Source organism: Eumetopias jubatus, unplaced genomic scaffold (assembly GCF_037043125.1).
Source record: "Eumetopias jubatus isolate StellerSeaLion01/CBP00866 unplaced genomic scaffold, mEumJub1_p1.0 scaffold_17, whole genome shotgun sequence".
Classification (NCBI taxonomy): Eukaryota; Metazoa; Chordata; class Mammalia; order Carnivora; family Otariidae; genus Eumetopias; species Eumetopias jubatus.
Genome location: NW_028274823.1, coordinates 82,204,522 through 82,232,521, shown reverse-complemented (window position 1 = coordinate 82,232,521; position 28,000 = coordinate 82,204,522). Strand labels below are relative to the sequence as shown.

General features: G+C 48.0%; 1 protein-coding gene across 10 annotated transcripts in view; it reads right to left on the bottom strand.

Moving 5' to 3' along the window:
• The window catches only part of SGMS1 (sphingomyelin synthase 1), a 266,257-nt gene that overhangs the window by 24,556 nt on the left and 213,701 nt on the right, over nucleotides 1–28,000 (bottom strand). For all 10 annotated transcript variants that reach the window (XM_028104479.2, XM_028104476.2, XM_028104477.2 and 7 more), the window contains one exon: nucleotides 10,789–11,597. In XM_028104479.2, coding sequence (XP_027960280.1) covers nucleotides 10,789–11,423 — 635 coding nt within the window. In that variant the 5' untranslated portion in view covers nucleotides 11,424–11,597. The remainder of the gene's footprint in view (nucleotides 1–10,788; nucleotides 11,598–28,000) is intronic.

The window sequence follows — 28,000 nt, the reverse complement described above, 5'->3', positions numbered from 1 at the left end:
AAAGAAATGATATCAAGGTGTTTTTCCAGGCTGTTATTAATAGCGGCTACAGGGTTTTGCCAGATCTCTCCTATATGCCAAGCACTGTGCCATTTAGTTCTTAAAAGCAACCTGCAATGCAATGTGATCCTCGTTTCACAGATGGGAAAACTGAGGTTCCGAGTGCAAGCTGACATTTAAGTGTATCACACAACACAGAAAGGCTCGGGAAACGGTGTCAGATTGTGTAAGAAATCCCAATTTTACCTGAGACGACACCGTGTGTGCTTAGAGACGAGCTGACATCCTAACACATTTAAGTTATGTTTAAAAATCTATTTAACTCAGGGGTGCCTGGGTGGCGCAGTCAGTTAAGCGTCCGACTCTCGATTTCAGCTCAGGTCATGATCTCAGGGTCATCAGATGGAGCCCTGTGTCAGGCTCCACGCTCAGTGCAGCGTCTGTTTGGGACTCTCTCTCCCTCTGCAGCCCCCTGCTCACCACATCCACGTGCTCTCTTTCTCACATAAATAAAATCTTTAAAAAAAAAAAGATACTTAACTCAGACTTTTCACTGTTAGTGTTTTATGTCCTATTTCATATGGACCAGAACTCCCCAAATTAAGAATTGTGATAATACTTTAATAACCGTGTTAACTATGACAGTACTGAAACAAATCCTTCTAGATGTCTACCACGAAACGCACTCACTTTCCATCACTATTTGCAGACTGCACCGGCTGCGCCTGCAGCCCCGACGTTTACGTAGCCACATCTTGGCGTTCTATCTCACCTGGACTCCTTCTTCCACCTGCTGTCCCACCTGTGCCTCCCTAAAATCCATTCCACACAGACCCACCGGAATCAGTTTCTGGAAACTGACAAACAGATCGTGTCCTTTGAAACCCTTCAATGGGGGCGCCCGGCTGGCTCAGCCGGTTAAGCATCTGCCCTCGGCTCAGGTCATGATCTCAGGGTCCTGAAAATGAGCCCTGCATCGGGCTCCCTGCTCAGGGGGGAGTCTGCTTCTTCCTCTCCCTCCACCCCTCCCCCTGCTCATGCTCTATCAAATAAATAAGATCTTAAAAAAAAAAAAAAAAACTTCAAAGGTTGCCAAATACTTTTCTTTTATATAAAAGATTTTATTTATTTATTTGACAGAGAGAGAGAGACAGCGAGAGAGGGAACACAAGCAGGGGCAGTGGGAGAGGGAGAAGCAGGCTTCCCGCTGAGCAGGGAGCCCAATGCGGGGCTCGATCCCAGGACCCTGGGATCACGACCTGAGCCGAAGGCAGACACTTAACGACTGAGCCACCCAGGCGCCCCGCCAAATACACTTTAAACAGAATCCAAATCCTTTACCAAGCCCAGGAGGCCCTGGAGGAGTGGGCCCACCTCTCTCTACCTCCTCTCCCACCGCTCTCTGCAACGTTCTCCAGATCGAAGCTCAGTCCAGTGCCGCTGGTGCTCTTAGCATCTACGCTTCCAAGTCCCTCCCGCCCTTAGGTAGGACCTGGATTCCCAGGACACTGCCTGCCACTCAGGTCTCAGAGATCGGACTCTGAAGAAGTTCCCTGGTGCGCTCTATCTCAGACTTCTAGTTTAATCTCTTTCCCACCACTTTATAAAACTGTCCCCATTCAACCCACTTTAAAAATATATATATATCATTTCCTGGATTAAATATAGATCATAACATCATGAAAAAATTTTACTCTACAAGATAGGAAAGACAACAACAGTATGACCTACTTGAAACAGTTATGAAGAATTAAAGTCAAGTGGCTTTCAGAAACTGCTACATACATACGTACAAAGCAGAATGGGTTGCGTCTTGTTACTATTTCAGGCTATAACAAAAATGAATCCGTGTGTGTGTATGTATATACATGTGCATATAAATGCGGGTGTGCTATATACACATAGCACATGCAAATATCTATACGTATATACATAATGCAAATAATATACTGTACACCCAATTTTACATAAAGAGCTATACGTATACATATATGATCATATATGTATACGTACACCCAGACCTTTTCTTCATCAAAACTTACCACCGTGAATCCCCTTCTCAGGGGCTGGTTCACTTACGGCTAGCAGAACTGAACAGCGACTGTTTGCTCTGGGGCTAACGGATTAACCTTGAAAGTGACACCCTCTCTTTTTCACAGAGACTTTCTAAAACCATAATAAGCATATATATCAGCAGCAGGGGCTAACACTTCTTGAATTTCAGGCCCAGTTACCAGCATAGGGCAGCACTCAAGAGATGCTAGCTGCTATCAGGTCGTCTTTATTCACGTAATAGGAACACTTGCGCTAGGCGTTATTGTGGGCGCTGGGAGTATAGCGGTGAACACAATGGACACAGAGCCTGCCTTGTGGTGCCTGCATTCTGGAAGGAGGAGGCAGACAATCATCCAGATAAATAAGTAAACACAGAGCGTGTTAGATAGGCACTAAACGGTAAACCTGAGCGAGGGTTTCGCCGGGGGAAGATTCCAGACAGAGGCTAGCATGTGCGGGGGTCTGCTGAGCAGCAGGGGTGGGGAGCAGAGTGCTTGCTGACGGGGGATCCAGTAGGACCTCCCCGGTCACCGCCAGCATCCTGGCCTTCAAGCTGTACATGCTGGGAAGAGGGACAGTCGCCAACCTACTCTGAGTGTGACGCATGTGTTCTGCCGAGCTGAAAAGTGGCAGAGCGACCGGCAGGAGGCTCCTGCCCAGCCCGGCTGAGAGAGGACAGTAGGAGACCGAGGGCAGCAATAGAGGTGGCCAGGGCCGGTGGGATTAACAGGCCCCGAATCTCAAGAATGAAACCGGGAGGTCTGTCCTGAGAGCGAGGAACGGCAGGGATGCCACATCCTAAGAGGGGGTGTGGTGGGGTGGGCCTGGGCAGCAGAAGGGTGCCAAGGATGCAGTCGGGTGATCTGACACCAGTAGGATTTACCACGTAACTGAGTGCTTGGCTGCCACCGTCACCATTGGGACGGGCCAGTGGGGGACAGACGTGGTGACTTCTACATCAGATCCGCCCTGATGGAGGCCATCCCCGGGCATGCTATGAAGGAGAAGGCAAATATAATACTGTTTAAAAACACACTCGTACAGTGGCACCTGGGTGGCTTAGTCGGCTGAGTGTCCGACTCTTAGCTGGGCTCAGGTCATGATCTCAGGGTCGTGTGTTCGAGCCCCGCAACAGGCTCCACACTTAAAAAACGAAACAAGACAAAACAAAACAAAAACCGCACCCATGTATAGATTATACATATCTGAGCACACACAGAAAGATATCAAAAGGGTTACAAACCCATTATTTATGTCTGGCAACATGACAGGTAACTTTTGTTTCCTTTCTGTTTCTCTTCTAATCTGCCTACGGGCAAGCTGCTGGGACTTCATTTTCTCTGGTGTTATAAATAAAAATTAACACATGAAAATGGTAATGTATTGTCTATATGTACCTTTATGTCTGCCCTCTCCCCCTCTAACCTGAGTCTGTTAAAAAGCTTCTTAACGATGTTTATGTTAACTTAAAAACCTAAATTGCTGTGATTCCTGAATTTAGGGAGCTCCACAGGGTGAATCTAGTTTCCCTACAATTCCTGGGACCTAGACTAGCATTTGGGCCTTGAGATCCAACCTGGTAAAAATGAGGAAATAAGAGGTCTTGAGATCCAACCTGGTAAAAATGAGGAAATAAGAGGTCTTGAGATCCAACCTGGTAAAAATGAGGAAATAAGAGGGGCCCGCCTCTCAGCTACTGAGAGGCGGGTGGGAATGAGAAGTGAGACTGAGCAGGGGACTGAGTCCATCACCCAGCTCCCAGAGCGATGCTCCTTCCTCTCCAAGTCATGCCCTGGGAGAAGGAGGTGGGGCAGGGGCCCACCGAAGCCCAGGAGGTCAGGGTCATAGGGGAAGGTAACGGGACCGGGAAGGGCCCCAGGAAAGGAAAGGAAACAGGATCCCAGGCCAGATGGCTGGTGGGTCAGAATCAAAGAGGAGAGAGAACTTGCTGGAAACAGAAATGAAGAAAATAAGGTTGGGCGCTCCTGGTCAGCAGTCCTCAGGGGAAAAGTGTGGCTGAGGTTGGCGGCTGAGGGGATTTCCCAGAGCGAGGGTGACAGGGCCGTACCCGGGAGGCCACAGGACAGCACACAGCTGGGACAGGGCCAGGTGCATCTTCTACAAACTACGGTGGAACAGCATGACAGGACAGCTCTCGGGGCCGGCAGACCCATCCGGGGGCAAGCGTGCACGTCTCCCACATGGTGGGGTGCGACGTGTAAACCGAATCACTGAACACTGAACGGATCGGTTTTCAGTCTCTCTGTCCTACGGACGCCAACACATGCCACCACATCAGCGAAGAAAGCTCATTTCCAGAGGGCAGGTGCCGGTGATGCCAGGCACTTCTAGACTGGCTTTATACCGAAGAGCCTCCAGTCTCCAAGTCATTCCCTGTGGGACCTGAGGCAAGTCAACCGCTTCACGGAGTCTCCGTGACCTTCGCTGAGAAAGGGGAGGGAGTCACCACGTATTTTAGGGACTGACGGGGTTAGAGGACAGAACGCATGCAAAACCCAGTTCCTGTTACTCAACAGGTTTGGGATCTGCCACTGGAACAGGGTGATGAGGACTGGGGACAATGCGGATGGAAAGGTACAGAAGGACAGAGACGGAGTCGGCACGTCCGGGACGCAGCACGAGTGCAGACGGAGAAGGGCGGGGGGGTCCCCGTGCTCTCGTCTTGCTTTACTGCTGGTGAGGAATACGACAGCTGACCGGCCAATTAAATAAGGAGCCACGTTGCCCCCAAAGGCTGCAGAGACCCGCCAGAAGATAACCTTCATGCTTGGCTGTGCTCACTGCTGCATCGTCTTCAGTAACTCGATCAAAACTAAACGTAAAGATGCCCTGACATCCCAAGACAGACTAGCCTTGTGGTCCTCAGCATGAGGCCAATTTAGAATAAAGGCAAGAGCCCTAAGGAAAGGCTCCTCCAGAGCTTGAAAGATGACCTCGACTGCGCAGGAACGTGGGGAGACCAGCTCCCTATGAAATGCTCTGCATCCAGGGCTTTGAAGAACTTAAACGCATCCATCGAAGACCTAAAAACAATGGGGACAACGTTGACAGTAACTGTGTCACAAACTGCCTTGGGGATCAGAAGAGGAGAGAGAGAAGCACCTTGATCCAATCCGTTTCATGTCAACAACAGCAGTAATGGAATTAAAATGGGGTAGAATGAAAGAGAAATGTTAGTGCACAGTCCAGCCCGTGGAGTGAGACACAAACCAAAATAAACCGAGTCCTCCTCTGACAGCAGTGGCTACCCACCAGCACAAGGACTGTTTTGGGAAATGAGATCCCTCTCCCAGAGGATGCAGACTCTTTCTTACGGTGGCAGAGACCCTCCTGATAAACAAAGGCCCCTCAACGCCAGAGCGTTTCTCGAAGGATAAAATACAAAACAAGTCTTTTCCAAAGTGGTCTCTGAACATAAAACACACTGCTGCCAACCACCTAGAGATCCACGTCCGTGCTCTCGGAGCGTCATCCTGGAAAAGCCACTCGGGGAACCTGCACCTGCTCCTTCCCGCAGAGGAGCACGGCCCCGGAAAACTCTTCTGGACAGAGAGGTCGTGGCAGGTCCGAAGTCGGGTCTGCTGGCACCCTTTCCCTTCTTCCACTCCTCCTTCCCTTTGGGCGCGCCAGCGACTTTCCAAGAACCTACTCGGTGGCTGTGGTCTCTGTAGGTCCTTGCCACAGATCACGCTGGAATGCTCTACCCCAGGCGTCAAGTGCCTCCACCACCCGGCTCTTTCCACTCCACTCCGCGTCCCAACTATCGTGTGGCCCCTCTTCTTCTTCCCACCTTCTCTCCACCAACGGGCCAGCACATCCTGCAATACTTCATTCATTCTGAAAGCATCCCCACCCCCAACCCCAACAGACCGGCACGACTCCTTTTAGGCAAATACCTGATCCAAGAGAAGCCACGGCAGAAAACACCTGCTGGGACAGACATGTGACTGGACTTTGCTCTGAAATTAAATATATCCAAGCAAGGTTGGGAAGGCTCCCAAATTAGTGAATTCGATCTCCTCGTTCAATGCCATATGTAATTCAAGGATTCACAGAGAGGCCCAAAAACCTTGGTACAAGCAATTCTGCAACGGAAGCTAGCCCTGTGGCTAGAAAACACAAGGAACCCCAAATTCAATGGAAGCCAGGGCTTCTAGAAAGAGCCCATCCCTTCCCACCGCCCCCGCACGAGACGTGCTCAAACATCAAGTCAAGGCGCGGCCATCGTCCATCCGGGCGACGGTGATGGCGTCCAGACCGGCTCCCCCGTCCACCCTTGCTCGCCCGTGCAGCCAGGGCGGTCTTCCACAGCACAGACCCGCTCCCGTCGCTCTCCCCTACGACCCATCACCACCCTCGGAACAGCATCCCAGCCCTCTATCCGTGGCCCTCGCAGCCCTGGCGCGCGCCCGCCACCCACACCCTGCTGACCTCCCGTGTCACCGCCTCGTCTCACTCGGTGGGTCACACACGCCCTTGGCTGTTCCCCGGGGGAGCCTCGGAGCCTCTGCACTTGCCGCGTCCCCTGTGTGGACGGCTCCTGCCCGACACACGTGTGAGGCGCCCCCTCATCTGGACTCATGGTGCCTGCTCAACGGTCGCCTCTCAAAGGACTTTTCAAGGCACCCTATCAGACACCACCCCTTCCCCACGATCCCCAATACTGCTCCAGTTCTCTCCATTTCCCCGAACACCAGCTGGCATTATCCATTCATTCGCTGGCTGCCTGCCTCACCGTGGCCAGAATGTAAGCTCCGTGAGAACTCACTGCAGCACGCCGGGGTCGGGAACGGTGCCCGGCACCTGGTAGGTTGCTCAGTAAAGACAAGGCGAAGGAACAGATGAATTTTAAATGAGCACTTTCTATCTGGCAGCCTCTGTACCAGGCGGTGGGGCAGAAAGATGAAGGACACGCAGGATCGAGTCTTTTCCCTGGAGGAACTTAATCCCTAACACTGAGGGAGATCACCCACCATGAGTCGAAAGCACCGGGACATGGGACATGAGCTTGGAGCGTTCCCGGGAAACGAGCCGAGTAGTTAAGAGAGGAGGTGGGGACAGACCAGGGCTAGATTACCAAGGAGCCTGAATCCACGCTAAGGAACAGGGCGTCGCTCAGAGCACCCAGCATCCGTCGCTACGCGGGAACGGAAAGAGGTAAAGAACCTGAAGTTAGAAGGGCAGATCGTAGTGGCTCTCGGTGTGGAAGGAAAGGAGACGTGGTAGGTTTCTGGGAAGAGCCACTGCCCGCATGCGAGGGGGACGAAGCCGGTGACTCAGCTGGGGACAAGTTGACTTTGTGGCACCTGTGACCGCAGGTCTAAGTCACAGTGCTTTCTCTGGTGGCTAGAGGACCCCTGATGGACTTGGAATTCCACAACCCTGTTCCCTGACCTTCTTCTCTGTCGGGGGCTCACGATGTCCTGACAGAGCTCAGCCACACGTGTCACGCACCGTGGGGGCTACACCTCAGCCACGCGTAAGGAGCCCTCACCAAGCCTCTAAGGTTAACATATTCCTTATCATGCTTTCCGAAAACAAGGGACACCTGTTTTGCAGTGAAGTCTGACACAAAGGCAGAGACTCCCCAGGGATTTTTCCTAGTCGGTGGTTTGCAAGTCCAATTCTAAATGGGGAGACAACATTATTTACAATTTTAAAAATCAGAAAGTTCCCAAGGACAGGCTTTATTGCTGCTTTCCACCTTGCAATGTCATGGAAATCCCATGTGAATGTATGTGTATACGTGTATGTACATACAAACAGGAGGGGGGCACGTTAAGAAGGAAAGGAGGAAAAAAAATGTAAGTAACCCCAAATTTATGTTTAACAGTAAAGGACAACCACACACAACAGAAGGACAGACTGTGTCTCAAGGTCAAATTCAGCAGCAAGGTTTCCCAGTGCCTCACACATCTGGCTGAAGGGCTTGTTACTGGAGCATGTTGCCCAAATTTTAGTGACCACATTTCTCAATTAATAAATCATCCTCCACAGTTTCAGCCTCTGATTCTTCTCTAAGAAGTCGAAGCTACAGAAGCAGGAAGGAATAGGCTGATTCCTTTAAGGGTTCGGAGACTCAAGGTCAAATGCCCCTTGGGAATTACTGGCCAAACAGGTTCAACCCCTAGGAGTGAGTGAGCTGTGCTCCCGAGGGGGGAACCTCCCGGGGAAGGCTGGGGAGAGAGGACAACACGCAAGGAGGGACACACACAGGAAGAGTGAGATGTTAGCTCTGTCCAAGAGAATATTCCACAACCCCAAGGATCCACTTCCCTAACAGGCTGAGCACGTCAAACTGCTGCACCATGAGAGCCAAACAACTGGAAACGAGGGGTCGGACTCGACAAAGCATTCTAATCTTCTTGATGAGGGCCAGGAGTTAGTTCAGTTCCATCCGCTGCTTGGGTGTCAATCTTTCTCTCCCCTCCTACACCTTACACATCTGCTGTACCACGTCCACTGAAGAGGCGCCTCCCCAGGAAGGAGACGAGGAGCCAGAGACGTGCCCCAGGAGGAGGGCAGGGGCTGGATTATCAAGACAACAGCGGGCTTCCCAGTCCCGAGGCCCTATCCCGCCAACAGGGAAACCCGAGAGAGAAGACTTCAAAGACTCTTTAGAGCTGGATGTATACTGGACAAAAATTGCTCTTGTGTCTTAATACTTTTTAAATATAACTGGTCCATTTGGTCATCTTTGAAACAAATAAAACATAGTTGTATAGAATAATAGAAACCATCTAGACTAGGAGGCCCTTATTTTATCTGTGAGAAAAACAAAGCTCTTGAGACTTAAGAGGCTGGCCCACACCGCCAGCATGCTGGGCACGGCGGGGGCTGGACCCAGGCAGCCCTGCACCCCTGCACCCCTGCACTGGCTTAATTCTGCCCAAGGTATGGATTAATGGATTCACTGCTCACTGCGTCCGCGTCATTTCAATACACAAATGACTACAGCACTGGTAATAAGTACCAGTAAAACAGGAAATCATGAAGCTTTGAAGAGCAACTGGTTTGAGGAGAAGTCCCAGCTGAGAGAAACATAAATAGCAACGTGCTTAAAAGAAATAAGCCCTATTGTGAGGACACTTCCTAGAACAAGAACATTATTTAAAAATCACCGTTCTAAAAAAATAAAATAAAGTCACGGTTCTGTAACACATTTGAACTTGCACATAGTATGACTGATATATAATGTTTTATTCTAGGGCAGTAAATTATTTTGCTTGCATGCGCAAATTTTTATGAAAAAAAAAACAGAAAACAAACTCGTAATACACAAAACAACAAAAATCAGGAAAAACCCAGGAAACATAATTTGAATCGACCCTGCCTTTGTAAAGCAAACTGTTCTGGCATTTTTTTTCTAACGGGCTTTTAGAGCGGGGGAATAAAAAGTTTAAAAGTCAAAAGCAGATCTGAAGTTTGGCGGCTGAAAGGATGTAATTAGTAAATTCTGAGCATCTCACATTTCAAGTCTACCCTACCTGGTTAGCCTGTTAAAACTAAGTAAGCAAAGAACCAAAAAGTCTTCTACCAAATCAACGCAGCCCAGACCACGGTTTCTATTTCAAACTTGGCTTTCCTGTGGAACTGCCAAGCCAACCCCAAAAGAAACACCGCCCACTTAAAACAACTTCCTTTATAAAGACTAACACAGTCCTTCCCAGCACAGAGTCACTGTGCTCATTTCCACTTGTGGATATCGAATTTGCAAGGTAAAAACACACTCCAAGAAAAAACTCATCGTTCGGTGGATAAAGTTCGGCGCAGACTCTCAGGCTGCGTCTCGTTTTCTTGATTTAAGAGGATTTCCTTAACGTTCGACCATACTGTGGGTCGTGCAATGCAGCCCACTGGGCAGAAACCGTCCCCAGCTCCCATGCACAGAAGCTCTAAAGATGGTCCACTAACGGGAAAACCAGACCCTGAGGAGGATGGCAACGTGGGCGCTTAGTCTGCACCGGGCAACCCAAGCGCACGGGTGGCCAGAGGGGGTCTGATGGGATTTAGAGCTTGGGACACCAGAGCCACTCTGGATCCACCGGAAACTAAAAGGAGGTGCCCGCTTAAAATCCTGGGAAACCTGAATGCAATCACCATGTTTCTCTAAGTGCCCCACATTCTAGAAGGTGGAAGGCCGTGCGGGTTCATCCACATTCCATCCACCCAAACAAAGTCCTTTCCTGAGGGTGTCATTCTCCCAACAGCCCAAGGCACTCTGGAACCGCTGTTCTGCATTCTGTGTGAAACATCTCTAGATACAGCCTGCTAAGGGTCCCACTGTCGAACTCTGTGTGGGAAAAGCCACCCGGCCATCAGGCCGACTGTGGACAATTTATTTGGTGGGTTAACGACCCCGAGTTTCGGTAGTTTATCTGTGATTCAATAGCCTGTGCTCTCTGAGGGTTTTCTTCCCTGTGAAAACAGAAGAACATCATCTCAACAAGCCCATTCATCACTCTGTACGAATCTTGTACAAAACAGGCAATAAACACAGCATTTTCTTACAGCTACCAAAGCTCTCGCTGGCTCAACAGGGCACGGGACATAAAATGATGAAGTAAAACTAAAAAAAGGAGCTGGTATGCTTCCATTCCTACTGCTTGATAAAGTTCACGTCCAAACAATGACTATTAGACGTGGGCAAGGCAGACACCGTCCCCCGCCTCCGCCCCCGTTCCGGAGTCTGGGAGCTTTTGCTTTACTTACTTGTATTTTAAGAGCAGCCACTGAATTAACCAGAGTCCTACGAGGATCATGCCGTTAATTTCACAGATAGAAAAGGCCCACTGCACCCGGTTAAAATGGTCAAAGAACGTGTCCGGCAGCGGGGGCTGCACCTCCTTGGGAGGCACTCGCTCGTGGACGACCGAGATCATCACTGTGGTGAGGACGAAGCAGGACAGTGCGTACAGGAAGGCCAGGCACGTCTTGCCCCACTCCATGGGGTACTGGGAGCGCTCGGGCTCCGGCATAGGGATCTTGATCATCTCCTTCCTGTAGCCGTTGGGCACCCCGTTGGGCTTGGCCTGCAGGCCAAAGCCGCCCGTGGGGCCGGGGCCGGGGCCAGGGCCGGCCGCACCTGCGCCCAGGTGCCCATTGGCGTGGCCGTTCTTGTGCGCCTCCATGTGCTGTTCCACCTTCAGGGTCTCGATCATGTCCAGGAGCCGCTGCCCGCTGTCGGCCGACACGCGGCACAGGGGCGGCCGTGCGAAGTCCTCCCGGGTCAGGCCGATCAGGTCCCGGCCCGTGAAGTGCTCCAGGGGCTCACAGTACTCGGGCATGGCGTGCTCCAGCAGCCAGTCTGCCACCTTCTTGGGGGACCAGTACGTCACCTCCTTCATGGTCCCGGCGGGCGGGGGTCAGCGGTCCCGCGGCGGCGCGCCCATGCTGCCCGGCCTCATGCCGGGGACGTGCGTGGCCAGACGCGCGGGGCCGCTCCCGCAGCCCGCACACCGCTCTCCGGGGCTCTGGGCGCCGGCGCGCACTCACCTCATGGCGCCCCGGCCGTCTTCCTTCTGCGGAGGCAAGAGACACAGTCAGCAGGGGGCTCCACACCAGTCCCCGCGGGGCGCACGGCCCCTGTGCGCGTCAGCAGGACGCAGACCCGGAGCCCCGGCCCAGGGCGGGTGGCACCGCGGGGCTCCCCGGCTCATCCTCCCCGAAGGATCAGCCGAGGACACCCCGGACGGATGGGATCACAGCCTCTCCAAAGGCGCGTTGCCTAAGAAGTAACGCAAAAGGGCTTTGGATACGGCTCCGCAAGGGTCAGGGGTTCCCTCCGTGCTTACCTGCTTCCTGACATAACTGAAGTCAGGCGGCAAACTCGCCTCACCTACCATTCTATCCAGTGGAGAAAGGTTTTCATATGTACCTAACACACAGCAACTTCACAGATATCCCAGAGAATCACAGAACTGTCGAGCCTCAGAACCATCTGGTCCAACAATTTGATAGCCTTACATGCAAAAATACCAATGAATCCCTTTTCTTCCGCATGCGGGGCATTTTCTACGTTTCTCCCACCTGTTTTTCTTTAATAGGCATGGATTACTTTTGTAAGAACCACTTATAATTTAAAACAAGAAAAGTTAAGAGTAAAGACCCACTTCTATAACAAGTCATCATGGTTAGTGAAATATGTCGTCAGCAGCAGCAGACCATGATTGGACTCAAGATCTCCCATGCGCAAGCCCCTGGGTGAGCCTCAGAGTACTGATCTGTGAGAGGAAGTTTCCCCCTCGCGGGACCGCTGTCAGGACCTTAAACCGTATGTAAATCTAGCGCTAAGAAGGGTCTGTTGACCCCATACCCTCTGTTCTCCTTTCGCAATTTTTCTATGCTATCCAATAGCTACTGTCTACTCCGTCTCACTATGAAAACACCCTAAGAGTGGGCTAACTTTTTTTTCCTCAAAAGAAGAATGTTGTGGGGCGCCTGGGTGGCTCAGTCGTTAAGCGTCTGCCTTCGGCTCAGGTCACAATCCCGGGGTCCTGGGATCGAACCCCGCATCGGGCTCCTGGTTCAGCGGGAAGTCTGCTTCTCCCTCTCCCACTCCCCCTGCTTGTGTTCCCTCTCTCGCTGTGTCTCTCTCCGTCAAATAAATAAATAAAATCTTTAAAAAAAATGAGTGTTATAACTATAAAAACACCTGCACACCTTAGTGGCTAGAAATTAGTGATGGCAATGTTTCTCAAGTATGCTTTGTAGAATCATCATCTGACAAAACGCTCTGTGCTTTAAAAAAAAAAAAAAAAAAATCCAGGGGCGCCTGGGTGGCTCAGATGGTTAAGCATCTGCCTTCGGCTCAGATCATGACCCCAGGATCCTGGGATCAAGCCCCACCTCGGGCTCCTTGCTCAGTTGGGGGGGGCCTGCTTCTCCCTCTCCCTCTGCCTCTCCCCCTGCTTGTGCTCTCTATCTGTGTCTCAAATGAATAAATGAAATCTTAAAAAAAAAAAAAAGAAATCCAAATTAAGTCTCAGGAACTGCGTACTAGAGCCTCTTCCAGAGACAGCAGCATGTATTAGCATGTTAGAAGCCCTGGAAAATCCTCCAGTAGGAAACTGGTTAGTAGGATTTCTCAAATGGACTTCATTGGGTCTGTTGTCCTCCTGGCCACCTCCCCAGTGACTCCTGTCAACTCCCAACGGAGCGCACTGGGCGGTAGTGGCAGAAACAAGACCCAGACTCGGCTCTACCGAACCCCAAATTGGACTGTGGAATGAAGATGGACAGATGTCCACTCCCAATCTCCCCGTCCAAATAACAACCAGTGAAATGACAGTAAAGCTCAAGATATCCCAGACCTTGCAAAAAGGTTGGGTGTTCTCTCTTCCGTACATCCACACTGTTCTTGCACTGCCTTCTGTAACGTGTCTGTCTGCAACGCCCTCCCCTCCCCCCCCCCCCCGGGCCAAGAGACCAGGAGCGACCGGGGAAGGGCTACGGTTTTGAGCATCCACAGAACTCACAATGCAAGGGCTCACTCAACATCTGCTCATATCTCAAGAAATGTCCCTTACATCTATCAACATGAAGACGGTGGAACAGAAAATAAAATCTACTCGAAATGCCACTGATACTGAAAACTGCTTCAGAACAATTTGGACGGTCAAGGAACATGATAAGGTGGGCATTCTTCAGAAATAGGAAATCGGAGTGGACCTCTGGCCATTTGAGAAGCACTCCAGAGGGGCTTCGGTCGTCGCTAGGACTGCCTGGTGACAAGAAGACATGAGCCAAATGGAAGTCCTGCCAGACGGTCCTGCGGGACAGGGGATCGCTTGGTGACACAGCCCGGGCCTCACCCCGAACACTCCTCAGCGGAGTTACAGGATCAGCCAAGGGAGCCCTGCCCATCTCAAAGCAGCTAGGAGAGCTCGAAAGAGAAAGTCCTGAAGGAATGTTCGGGCCCAAGGGAATGAATGAACGGGCTTCTTATGTGGGTTCCTCACTTCCCCCTGGCCAATGTGGGAAGTCCGCCAGGAGAGGAAACCCCACAGAACCACAGAGACCAGACCGATGCCAACGTGTTATTTCACTCCTGTCTTTTGAGCAAACTGTCAGATAATCTCCTCTTAAGACTTAGTCATCTTTTTTTTTTAAGATTTTATTTATTCATTTGAGACACAGATACTGAGAGAGAGAGAGAGAGAGAGAGAGAGAGAGAGAGAGAGAGAGCATGAGCAGGGAGAGAGGCAGAGGGAGAGGGAGAAGCAGGCTCCCTGCTGAGCCAGGAGCCCAATGTGGGGCTTGATCCCAGGACCCCGGGATCATGACCTGAGCCGAAGGCAGATGCCCAACCACCTGAGCCACCCAGGCGCCCCAAGACTTAGTCATCTTTATAACAGAAAAACAGCAAATGGCCGGAGACGATATGGAGCCAACAGATACACGGATGAGGGAATGCTAACCGTACAGAACTAGCCCAGGAGGTAGGAACTCCGGAGACACAGAGAGAAAAACCAGTGGCTTCCACTGTAACTCGGCCAACACAACTGTGCGCTCCCTAAGACAGGCCCGGGGCTTCCCGCCTCGTTGGCATTCTCCATCTGCTCTCCAACAGGCCCCACATCTTCCCTCAGTGCTTCAGATCGTTCCCAGGCCTGCCCCCTGCCTGCGTCTCCACACCACCAGTGTCTGTGACCATGTACTTTCATGGGCTTGTGTGCCCAGTGCCACGACGCGTGCCAGACACGTGAGGCAGGGAGCCTGCAGCTGGGACCCAACTCGGCCACCTCCCTTCTTGACAGAGTCCTCGAACCCCGCCGAGCCTCAGTTTCCTCTGGAAAATAGGATCAACATCAGCCTTACCCACCTCCCCGCGGGCTGCTCCTGCCAGGAGGCTCCAATCAGGGAAAAGGAATGAAAGCTATTAATTACTCCAAGAAACTGGTCTTGTTCTTCTGGTAACGGCCTGCTTTCTTCCTGACACCCGACTGGGCCCACAGTGATGCTTCATAAATAGGGACTGAAGCTGCCCCTCCCAAATGGCATTTTTAAAAGCCCAATCATTCCGACACACAAGTTCAAACAGCCTTCCAGATTTCATGAGACAACAAACCTTTGTTTTTCAAGCAAGCTTTGAAGCTTGAAAATAAAGGCATAGATGCTATTTTCGTGCAGATGATGCCAAAATAGTGTAAAAGGGGAAAAGGTCATTTATCTGGAAGTAACTGCCTGGCAGCTACTCAGTACCTCAAAGGCTACTGCTCAAAGGCAGGACTTACTCAGAGACCCCAGGGCCCAGCCGTGGGAGGAGAGGTTGGGAGAGTCACTTCCTCCTGGCCTCACACACTCACTTCAGAATAGAATAGAAGATACCGCAGCATTTCTGAGAAGTGCTTCTACATCTAGACCCAGAAGACTGTAGGTTAGACTGAGCTCAGAAAACTACTACCACCAGCCCCATCCAGAAAAGCCATCCTGAATCCACTACTGGGAGAATGCTCAGAAATAACGCAAAGCTCAAGTCCCCAGGCTTGGTACTCAAGACTCAGAAGTTCTAAGAGAATAAAATCTTGATATTCCCCATTACCAGAATATGAGCAATGGAAGAGGAACTGGAGGGCTCATTCGTCCACAAGTCTCAGACATAAGTAAAGTGAAGCCCGGTGAGATTGTGAAGTGTCTAAACTCTCCGACATAGCAGAGTTAGTCCTGGAGCTAGACAAATCCACCATGCTTTCCAGGGCCACCCACTGCACATATTCACAGACGTCAACAAAAGTGAAGGGCAGTCTAAGAGTCTCTAAAAAAAAAAAAAAGTTATGCAGTCCTATAGCATTAAGGGCAGGAACAACAACACATATTCATCATAGATTCCAAATCCAGCAGGGATTTCTAATGAGACCCCAACTGAGTGAAAAATAATTCTGCTAAAATAATTTGGCTCCAATTCTTAGAACAGATATTTTAAGCCTTAGTATTGTAAAAGCCATCAGATAGTATGTCACAACACACTATAAACTATTTATAGCTAATTATCAAAGCCAGCTCTCTAGAACCAGAAAAAGTAAGTTAAAGCAATTATCCTGGTAATGAAAGCATTAACCAAACAAAATAACTAAATCACGTATGAATATGTGTTTATCCCTACTCAGAAAGAATCTACTATATTACCTTATTGTCTGGCATTGTCTAGAAATAAGACATTGATGTGTTAACACAAAGCTACCATATCAATTAAACAATGAACACAAGTTTTCCAGAATTAAAATGCCAGAAAATGTATAGTGAAGCTATGAAGCGATTGCTCAGAAAATCTGAGTTCTAATAATTGCTCTGTATTTTACTCTAATCCCAGTGCCTCGGTTTCCTAAAATGGAACAATTTATTCCGTCTGCTTGTTGCATTAGTTTAGGGAATTTATGCACAACTGACAGTGCTTTGGGTAACATAAAGCAAGACATAAATATGTATGGGGGTGCCTGGGTGGCTCAGTCGTTAAGCGTCTGCCTTCAGCTCAGGTCACGATCCCAGGGTCATGGGATCGAGCCCCGCACCAGGCTCCCCTGCTTCTCCCTCTCCCTCTCCCACTCCCCCTGCTTGTGTTCCCTCTCTCGTTGTGTCTGTCTCTGTCAAATAAATAAAATCTTAAAAAAAAAGACATAAAAATGTATGAAATTATTATACTGAACGTTATTTATTCTTTGAAGATTCAATAACTTTTAAAATAAGTGCCATGAAATTAAGAATTGAATTTTTACAATTTTTTTAAGGCACGATGGACCCAAGATTGAATGAACTTAGCTGCCATGTCAATGGAGAAACTAGAGCAAAGTTCCAGATGTTTCTACATGCTGACAGTGGCAATTGAGAGTAGAAAGTAGTGTGTGCACAATTAGTCTTTTAGAGGCATACAGTGAGCTAAACGTTCTGCTTCTTGCATCAAATCTCTAAAACACAAAAGCAGAGGTAACATGGGCTTTATATGTGAATTCTGCTCTACTAGCTCAAATAATCAACTTAGTGTAAGATCAGAATTGGGTGAGTGTGGAGGAGCTCAGACCTCTTAACATGAAACTACCTGTGGGTGTCTTGTTAATGAGCAACACAAATCAGAAGTCCACATTATTGTCTGGAAACACACGAACTGCCTTTCTGTAAACACTGCAAGTCCAGATAAAAGTCTTTCTATCCCCAGATCTTTCCATAAAAGGCAGCAGTAACCTAATGGACCTTGTAGGGCAATGCAGCCCGCTCTGATACTGAGGAGACAGGTGTCCAATTCTCCTCTCACTCAATTTAGAGAACTCTGGAATGCTTTCCCTCCCATCTAATTAGCTATAGATGTTCTTTTTTCTTTGCTACTTAATACGCAAAGAGTTAACCTAAGTAGGCAGAATTCATCAAACTATATTTATTTGAAGAAAAAGAATGGCTAGAAAAGCAACTGCACAGTTTCAGCTGAAGGACCTGCATATTCACTTCAATCTACTGTGGAAGAATTTTAGATCGTTTTTGGTGTCTTAACCTTTAAATGGTCCTTTTATTTTAAATTGCTATTAGATGCAGCGTTCAAAAATTCCAGAGTCAAACTCTGACTGGCAAACAAAATCGTCCCTTAGGAAGCGGTTCCCTGAATGAGTTCTACGCTGCCTGATTTCGCGGAGGTGGGAGAGAGACAGGGCCAGGGGTCTGCTCAGGCTGTCCCCTCAGCTGGGGCCATCTCCCCGCCTCCTCCACACTGTGTCTATTTCACCAAGTGTGATACCAGATTTCACAGTGTGGGGAATGTACTCTCTCTCAGCAGTTACCCTATAACTTAACCAATGGACAGCCTCCCTTTTCGCGGCCCCTCCCAAAATGACCCATTCCAGTGTGGTAGCCCCCAGTGTTCCAGACGGAAAGAGAGGAGTCTTGCCTGACGAAAGTGGTATATAGGACATAATGACAAGAAACGGGCCATGTCAACTGTATGCTGTGTATCATGGCTCTGGTCGTTCTTGGATGGTCAGAACTGTGTCATCCGTTTCAAGGAGAGTCCTACCACCACCAGGACCAGCTAATTCCTTTTCCCATACCCTGAGCTTTCCTTTGAGTCATTCCGGGACAGAATATAAACAGTTAGTAGCCAGAAAATTCAAAGGATCATTTATTACAGCAAAAATTAGAAACCAGCTAAAAGTTATACAGAGAGAATTAAATAGGACACCATACAACAGAATACTAAGCTTCCACTAAGACTGGACTAGATTTCCTTTTTTGAAATTAATTAATTTTTTTAAAAAGATTTTATTTATTTATTTGACAGAGAGAGACAGCGAGGGAAGGAACACAAGCAGGGGGAGTGGGAGAGGGAGAGGCAGGCTCCCCGCCGAGCAGGGAGCCCGATGCGGGGCTCGATCCCAGGACATGACCCGAGCCCAAGGCAGACGCTTAAGGACTGAGGCGCCCCGGCGCCCCTGGACTATATTTCTATAGCTGGAGTGATACATATTTATACTTTTGTCTCTAAACGGGTTACAAAAGACAAGGACACCATTTCCATAAACATAGATGTATCAAAACTATTCAAAGGAAAGAAGGCTGAAGGCACATATCAACTTCTGTTGCCTTTGGGTGATGAAATCGTCAACTAACTGCTTAGTTTTCTTCAGTATTCTAATTTCTCTAATAAACACATATTGCTTATGTTTATTCAAGCATAATCTATGTTTTTAAACATGGAGGCTGCACCATAAGATTAACACAGACGCTTCCTACGTTAGCTTTCTTTCAAAATAAGAAGTGGGCTTGCAGATTTCTCCAAGTAATTGGAACCTCTGCCTCCTGTGTATAACTAGCTCCCCAAGTCCTTCAGATTTCCAAAATATAATGGTCCCAGGAGATGAGCCAAACCATCTACAAAGATAAAGCTGAAATCGGAACCCAAGTGCATCAAGACATTCCGGTCTCAGATACTTCACATCATTCCGGAAAGAAAACAACAACAAACCATCAGAATTACAACTGTTCTAACGTCTAGGTTGTCAATGCCCGTCTATCCGGGTATCTACAGCCAAATGTAAACGACCGTTCGGAAACTCTGCCCTCTTGTCATTACAAGGAAAACCTGGCAGACCTCTAATGACAACTGTAATCACTATGGCTTTCCCCTGGTGTTTCATTCTTAGAACCCAATTACCAAAACTCTGAAGATGATCTATTTCTACTCAACTGACTAATAACTGCCTACGTCTGAAAGCAGCAGGGCTATTTTAATATTCGTCTGGTTCATCTGTGGTCCCTGAACACAGACTCAATGTAGCAGCACTCCAGAATGTCGGGATATAGTCAGTGTTTGCAAGTTCCACCAGCCCATGTGGGCAGTGAGGACCTCACCTGCCCCAAGAGGCCTGGGAAAGGCTCCCCATTTGCTTCTCCTTTAGTTTCTGCCTCCAGTATTTCCTTACTTTACGGCCTTTCCCTGCAAACAGTGGGCCGGGGCTATACTCATGCTCCCGTGGGTAGGAGTTTTCCTCAGAAACATTCATCCCCAGCTGTGCTTTCCAGCCTAGAACGCCTTTCACACCCCCTACATTTGTCCTTGAAGGACTAGCACCTTCAGGAAGCCCAGCTTCATTTGCCTCTGAATCTTTTGAGCCTAACACACACTACATACTTAATAGATGTTTGCTGAACACAATACGAATAAAAAAGAACGCAAAGAGGGGCGTCCAGGTGGCTCAGTCGGTTAGCGTCTGCCTTCGGCTCAGGTCTTGATCCTGGGGTTTTGGGATGGAGCCCCGCATCGGGCTCCCCGCTCGGTGGGGAACCTGCCTCTCCCTCTCCCTCTGCCCCTCCCCCTGCTTGTGTGTGCTCACAGGCACTCTAAGTAAATAAATAATTTAAATAAAGAAGAATGCAGAGAGGGACCAAGTGAAGTGTACCTCTTTGTACATCAAGCACATAAAAACCTATATAAATACAACTGCTGGCATTTTAATACCAAAATGAGTTTCAAAATACAGAGAAGGGGACTTCCCATGTACCAAAAAAGGAGAAATCTCAAAGCCAGAGTGGGAAAGATACAAGCCAATACACTGAGCCCAGAGGGTACCGGCGTTGGGCCCCAGAGGCCAGGGGCTGGGGTTTTATGATGCAAGGGGAGAGGACATGGCCTGAAGCCAGATCCAGACAGGCAGCTGGAACTAAGACCCTTGAATCAAGCCAGAATCCCTTTAGGACTGGAAAAGTTGGGCCTGTGAAATCAGTCCATGATAACGCAAACTTCAAACTCACAGGACTTGGGTGGTGTGGGTCCCAGGCCAAGAAATTAATGCAAATACAAAAGAGAAGTAATCACAAAACAGCCTCTTAGAGACCTTTCAACAAGCAAGAGTTCACAGCATTCCCATGGAAAAAGTAATCTCAGCTAAGGATGAACAAGAATTGAAAATTATGAATCACATGAGGAAATAATCCACCACAAGGGAGAACTTTCGCAGGTACTACACACAGGAAGTTTGCCAGACCATGAACTTGAGAAAATAAAGTAAGTCAGGAGAGGCTGTGACGAGAGTATACAAAAGAGGTTTAAAGGAAAGCTGAAAACTTAATGAAGGAACAAGACATAGTAGAAAAAAAGACAGGTGTGTTTAAAGAAGCGCGGGAAGGGGCACCGGGGTGGCTGAGTCGTTAAGCGTCTGCCTTCGGCTCAGGTCATGATCCCAGGGTCCTGGGATCGAGCCCCGCATCGGGCTCCCTGCTCGGCGGGAAGCCTGCTTCTCCCTCTCCCACTCCCCCTGCTTGTGTTCCCTCTCTTGCTGTGTCTCTCTCTGTCAAATAAGTAAATAAAATCTTTAAAAAATAATAATAAAGAAGTGCGGGAAAAGCCCAGGCCTGTGACTGACTGATGTCCCAGGAGGAATGGGCAGAGGAAAGGGTTAAGTGGGGTCATGAGAGGACAAGAAATACGCAAATGTATAAGGTGTACACATTTAAAGGCAACAGACAGATTTTTTCAAACCCCCAAGCTCAAGTCAGCTAGCAGCCACATCGTCTTGTTTGGAGGAGGGAGGGAGACAGAAAAGTACATGCAGCCAATCAAAAGATGAAGCAGAGTCAAAAAAAGATGTCTAAGTGAACATATGTGCTAGTTTCCACTGCCTCTTCAAGCTCTCCTGAAATGAGCGCGCAGGGATGTCTAAAAAAGAGAAAGCTCTGAAGAGACGAGGAGAAGAGAAAGCCGGGCAGCAGGTGGACTGCAGGTTAACTGTCGGCAGACCCAGGAAGCAGAACCTCAGCCCATAACAAGGAAGGGTGGGGAGCAATGTGATTTATGTAACAGAAGCGTTAAAAATGAGGAGCTGGTGGCACAGGCACCTTACAAGATGGGGGGTGAAGGTGGGGCTAAAAATAGAAGGACTGGTTCAAACACCATTTAGGAAGTTCCCTCCAGCTTCTCACTACGCACAGCTGAAAAGCACCACCCACCCGCCCTGGCTGAGAAGCCTGGACCTGTCTTCTCTGGAGGCGGGGGACGAATAGTCACCAGGGTAGGGGGCACCAGACACAGGTGAAAGCTGGGGCATCGTGGGTGCTTGGCTCTGGATTTCAGCTCAGGTCACGATCTCAGTGTCCTCAGATCGAGCCCCACGTTGGGCTCCATGCTCAGCACAGGGTCGCTTGGGATTCTCTCTCTCTCTCCCCCTCCCACTCCTCTCTAAAATAAATAAATAAATCTTTTTTTTTTTTTTTAAAGAGAGAGAAAAAGCGGGGGCATCGTACTAAACAGGGACTGAGTAAAACAGATGCAAACAGATGTTAATATGTCAGCCCTGCCCCAACCCTTTAACTAAGTAAAACAGATGCAAACAGATGTTAATATGTCAGCCCTGCCCCAACCCTTTACCTAAGTAAAACAGATGCAAACAGATGTTAATATGTCAGCCCTGCCCCAACCCTTTACCTCATTAGACCCCACAACACTGGCTGCCAGGGTGGAAACTTCCAGGCAGGTGAAGAGATCAATGTTTTCCGAACCCTAGACATTTTACGAGAAAAGAACATGGATCGTCTTGCATTGAAATCCATACAAACAAGATTCATGAAAAGCGCTTCCGGACAGCAACTTTAGTGCTTCCTTTAAAATATGAATGGACAAATAAAAATGAACAGATGTCTGAAGAAACTCTCTAATAAATATGAAAGTCGGAGATTAAAACAAAACAGAACATGGAAGACACAGATGAAGTAGGGAAGTACAATGTTAAGAAAAACTAATATTCACATCCTCAAATGGGTGCTATGAACAAAATGACACACACACAAAAAGGCATTCGGAGAATTTTAAAAAGAAAGCTCTTTGTGAATTCATGGTAAATATGAAAAATTCACTGTATATTAAGTTGGAATAAAATCTCTCAGTAAAAAAAGACAGAGATGGGAAACCGAAAGAAAAGGTAAAAACATTAAACATGGAATCTAGGAAATTCCTATGTGAGTAGTAGGAGCTCATGTGAGGGCACAAGAGAAAACAGATTTCTCAGAACTTAAGGGGATATGAACGGCCAGGTGGAAAGCGCTTGTTAAATGTCCAAGAAGCACGGCTGAAAATATAAGATAGGTATGTTCCTGCTGTTATTATTCTGTATTAACAAATTAGGGGCGCCTGGGTGGCTTAGTCGGTTAAGTGTCTGCCTCTTAATCTCGGCTCAAGTCTTAATCTCAGGGTCATGAGCTCAAGCCCTGCGTTGGGCTCTGCGCTGGGCGTGGAGCCTACTTTAAAAAAAAAAAAATCATTTTAAAGGAAAAAGGGAAGCGAGACCTTGAAGGAGGCTCCGCCCCGCTGCTTGTCGCCGACCCGGTCCTGTTTCCCTCCATCTTTCCCCACCTGCACCTGCTTCCTGGCTCCGTCCTCAACCTCCTCCCTACTGGCATTTCCATCTTCAGCCAGAAAAGCCACTGCAGACTTCAAGCCCAAAGACCCCATTTCTTGGTATGAAGGAAAGAAGGCTATGCAACCCCAAGACAGGCTGCCTTGGCAGAAGGTTTATTTTCAGGTGAAGGCAACTGAGAGGAAGCAGAGACAAGAAACGCTCTCTGCCCTTCCCCCAGCTGCCCAAAATCGGACACAAATTTGTAAAAGTCGCCCCCACCCCTCCACCAGGAACAGCAGAAGTGAATCCCAGGAGACAACTTTAGACTCAGCCCAGAGGAATTTACATAAAAAAACTTCGATTTCTTTTCCCGTGTAATTTGCCTTCTCACACTCGCTGCCCTACATAAGCTCCAAGTCTTTTAGCCTTTGTCTTGCCTCTACTAAGAAAATTTATTGTTCATTTATTAAGATGCTGTATTCACCCAGGGTCTTCTCCTTCCTTCAAGTTACTCCTCCCTAAACGCTCCCCTGTGTACATCCCATACACCTTCATAAACTCCTTTGCTTTTCTCCAGTTAATCTGTGTTCTGTCAGTCTAATTTATGGGGCCCCAGCCCGAGAACCTGAGATGGTTAGAAGAAAAAGGGATTATTTCCCTCTATACGATATCTAAGAGTGGAATTTTTATTGCATTTTTAGTCACACTGCTTGTAATCAGCAATGGTGCCTCTTTAATACTATATAAACACCCAGAATAAAAGTACCATGAGATTTAGACACATTTCATAGGCAGTAACCATTTTCCCAAGATTTTCTAAGTTCAGATTTCAAATATATTGTCCCCTTGTCTCATACACCATGAAAATGTCCTGGAGGGTTTAATATTTCAGTTTCTAAACTGCTTCTCTCCCAGAATGCTTCTGCTGCCCAGAAGTGCTTAGAAATTCTTACTTAGATGTGTGCTGATAATTTGACTCAAAAGTAGGGCCATTTTTAATAATCTATGGGCTTTGGAAGACCCCCTGGGGCCCAAATCACTATGCATAACAGTAAGATGCAACTAATTTAAGGTATACCTTTACTGTTTAAATTGGGGACTGCTTAGTTGACAGCAGGCTGAAAGGACAGAACAGTTTCCTGATTAATCTAAAATAAAAAATCTTATCTGCAAGGAAGTGGGGTTTTTTTTACAGTCCCCTGAGGATTAGAAAGACCACGGAACTCAAAACTCTTCCATTTCAGTGAGAAAAAGTCTACGCAATCTATTCTAAACTTACACTTACGGAAATAAATGTAACTCACTGAGGTAAAAGGAAAGCTAATTTAGGGAACATGACCCTGGGGCATAACACCATGTTCCAAAATTAGCAACAACTCACAGGCCCAGATAGGAGAAATCAACTTCAAGTCTATTTCCAAAAATAAATTTCTAATACTTCTATGGACAGTGAGAGGAGTGCAAACTATTTTCAGACTAGAGAGCACCCAAAGGGGTACATTCGAAGTTGATGGTGCTTCCATGTGCATCCACTGGACAGCCTTTCCCATGAGGGTGGTGCCCGTGAGCCCACCATATCCTCCCACAAAACGCTCCACCGCCCATCTCCAGCCCTGAACCCCTTCTGGTCTCCTGGAGGAAAACAGAATCAAGGATCCCGAGAAAGTAAGTGTGGGTCTCCTCTACCTTTATTCCCACGCTCAAAAAAAAAAAATGATGCATGAAGTGTTTCCCCCACCCCACCAACCACAGTTATGCCAACTCAAAAAATGAGTATCCATCAGTGCATCAACTTCTCCCCAGTCACCATTGGCCATGACGCCTTCATTCTACCTATTGATAATTTCTTAAAACTTCCAGGGCCTACCTTCAGTGAGCTTTTTTTCTCGTAAATTAAAAATGTTTTTTGAGTATAGTTGACACACAATGTTACATTAGTTTCAGGCGTGCAACACAGTGATTTAACTGCACTTCTTCATTAGCGGATCCATGGCTCACAGCACCAAAGCCTGGCTGCAAAGAAGGGGTGACCGTTATCCATCAAACTGGACGGGGCTGAAGCACAGCCTCAGCTGAAAAAGGGCTGCAGAGCTAGCTTTGGACTAAGGTAGAACACCACCAGGGGGCAGCAGAGAGTCCGCAAACACACACTCTGGGCACCCTCCCCCAGAGGTAAAGGATTGGGGGACATCCTCCAACAGAGATCCCGCATCCAAGCAATACAAGGAGGCAATCCAATTGCAAGAACTAGAACCTCTCTGTCTTCCACACCCCCAACTGATGTTCCTCCCACCATACCCGCCTGATTCTAACGCGCATCTCGAGACCCCACAATCAACAACGTGGCCACGTCCAGTTCTAGGGAACCAAACTACAAATCAGAGCTATCCTGCATCTCACCCAACAAGACAATCGCTTAGACATTTAGTCTTGCTTTATATAACAACTTAATAAGCTTTATTCTCTGGCTACTGTAACTTAATGCCACAGAATTAGAACCTTGTACACAATGGACCCCAATCTGTGAAGACAGCTGAATCGTAAAAACATTGTGTAAGGGGCGCCTGGGTGGCTCAGTCGGTGAAGCATCTGCCTTCGGCTCAGGTCATGATCCTGGAGTCCTAGGATGGAGGCCCACATCCGACTCCCTGCTCAGCGGGGAGTCGGCTTCTCCCTCTGACCCTCCCCCTCTCATGTGCTCACTCTCTCTCTCATTAAAAAAAAAAACAAAAAACCATTGTGTAAAATCACCGAAGTTGTAAAACTAGCTAGCAAAAGGCGTGGTGAAAAAAACAAGATCTGAACAAGTACAGCAAAGGATACTGTTCATGTGGTGAAATACATTCTCTTTTTAAACAATTTTTGAGGACACTTGGCACACAACGTGACACGAGTTTCAGGTGTATGACAATGGTTCAACCCCTCTGTGCATCACGCTGTGTTCACCTCAAGTGTAGCTCCCCTCCATCACCTCATGACACTGTTATAGTACCAGTGACCCTGTTCCTGGTGCTGAGCCCTTCACGCCCATGGTTCACTCATTCCGTAACTGGAGGTCTATACCGCCCACCCCCCTGCACCCCTTTTGTGCATCCCCCACCCGTCTGTTCTCTGTTGAGATACGTTCTTTACTCTCAAAAAGCTTCAAGTGCATAACCCTGTGTGTTATAGTGAAGTACATTCAAAATGGGTCATAAGGTGTTCTCTCAAGTTCACATGCATTTATGAAGCCTCTAACACCAACACAAATGTGACGCCAAGTGCAGGAACCAGAGCCTTAGACAAACCACCACAGAAACACCAGGGAAAATACTTCATAAATGAAAACACCGGGCAAAACATCTTTTATGTCACAGATCGCAAGTACAAAGAACTCTTAAAAAATCAGTTAAGGAAAAGAAGACTTAAAGATTACAAGTAGGCCAATCACACACACACACACACACACACACACACACACACACACACTCACACACACACACACACTCACACACACACAGCCAACCAACAAATGTGGAGGAAAAAAAATTCAATCTCACCAATTAAAATCAATTACAGCTACTGAGTTGCCAAAGATGAAAAAGAACCATAATTTTACAAAAAACCCAGCATCCACATGTTCCGTCAGTCCCAACTCTGAAGTGTATCCTGAACCCATTCACTTCTCCTTCCTTCCATGCGACCACCTCGGCTCAACACCACACCTCGGGAATTTCCGCCTCGACCTCCTGTGCTCGCCGTCCACCCCAAGTCCAACTGCATTCTCCATAAGGCGGCAACGAGAACCTCGTCAGGTCAGTGACTCCCATCTCTGAAATCCTGCAGCACTTCCCACTGCTCTGAGAAGTAAAACCCACGCTCAACTGTTATGCAGCTTACGAGACCCTTCCTGCCCTTGCATGGCCAAGTGCCACCCCTGCACACTTCAGTGACGTGAGTCTGCTTCTAGTTCCTGACGGCCCCAGGACATTTGAACAGTCACTGCTACCTGGGACACGTTCACCCTCTTTCTCACTCAACTTCCAGGCTTCCACTCTCATGTCCTTTCTTCAGATAAGCCTTCTGTGACCATCCCCTTACCTACATCATCTTAGTGAGTGTCTTCTGTCTTACCACAATGGAAGCCCCGTGAAGGAAGGTCCTTTGCTATGTTTTTCCACTACTGTATCCCCAGGAGCCAGCACAGTGCTCGGGACCTAGTAGGCACTCAATATGAATCTATGTTCCACAAATGAAAAAATAAATACTGGGTAAGGAAGGCAGTTGCCACTTTCTAACTCTAAGAACATAGGTCTTAAATCCAGATTCTTCACAGTGTGACAATAAACAGATTATGCTCTTTAAAACTCATTTTCTGGGGCGCCTGGGTGGCTCAGTCGTTAAGCGTCTGCCTTCAGCTCAGGTCATGGTCCCGGGGTCCTGGGATCGAGGCCCGCATCGGCCTCCCTGCTCCGTGGGAAGCCTGCTTCTCCCTCTCCCGCTCCCCCTGCTTGTGTTCCCTGTCTCGCTGTGTCTCTGTCAAATAAATAAATAAAATCTTTAAAAAAAATAAATAAATCTCATTTTCTCCCACCTATAAAAAGCGAATCCATAAAACACATCATCAAAAAAAGTCATTAAAAAATAAGTAATCTCTTAAAAAGAAATACAGCTAGGATTTTCAGATGGGAAAACACACATCCTTTAATCATACCACTTCTTTCTTTAGTAGGAGGAGAAAATGACACTGAGCTGTACTGGCTTAAGAACTTTGTTAAACATGCAAAAAGAATCGGCCATCCAACTGTTATGCCTAAAAAGGAGGTTCAGAGAGGTTTCTCAGTTTTTCTTTGCTGTAGGCAAAGTAAAGAGAAAATCCAGAGTCAATGCCACAATACAAAAACCAAACGTATTCAAAGAAAATCTACAATTTCATAGTTACACAATGAATTAAAGTAAAATACTTTTTTCTCCCCCTCCAAATTATAAACACAGTCATTTCCCACCTAAAATGAAGCCCTTACATTTTTTCAAAGTTACCAAAATCCCCCTCGAGCATATGTTAGGTCAGTGGGAGAGAGAGTTTCATCGTGGGAAACAGGAGGCCTTACAGGCGTTTCCCAGCGGCTTCGGAA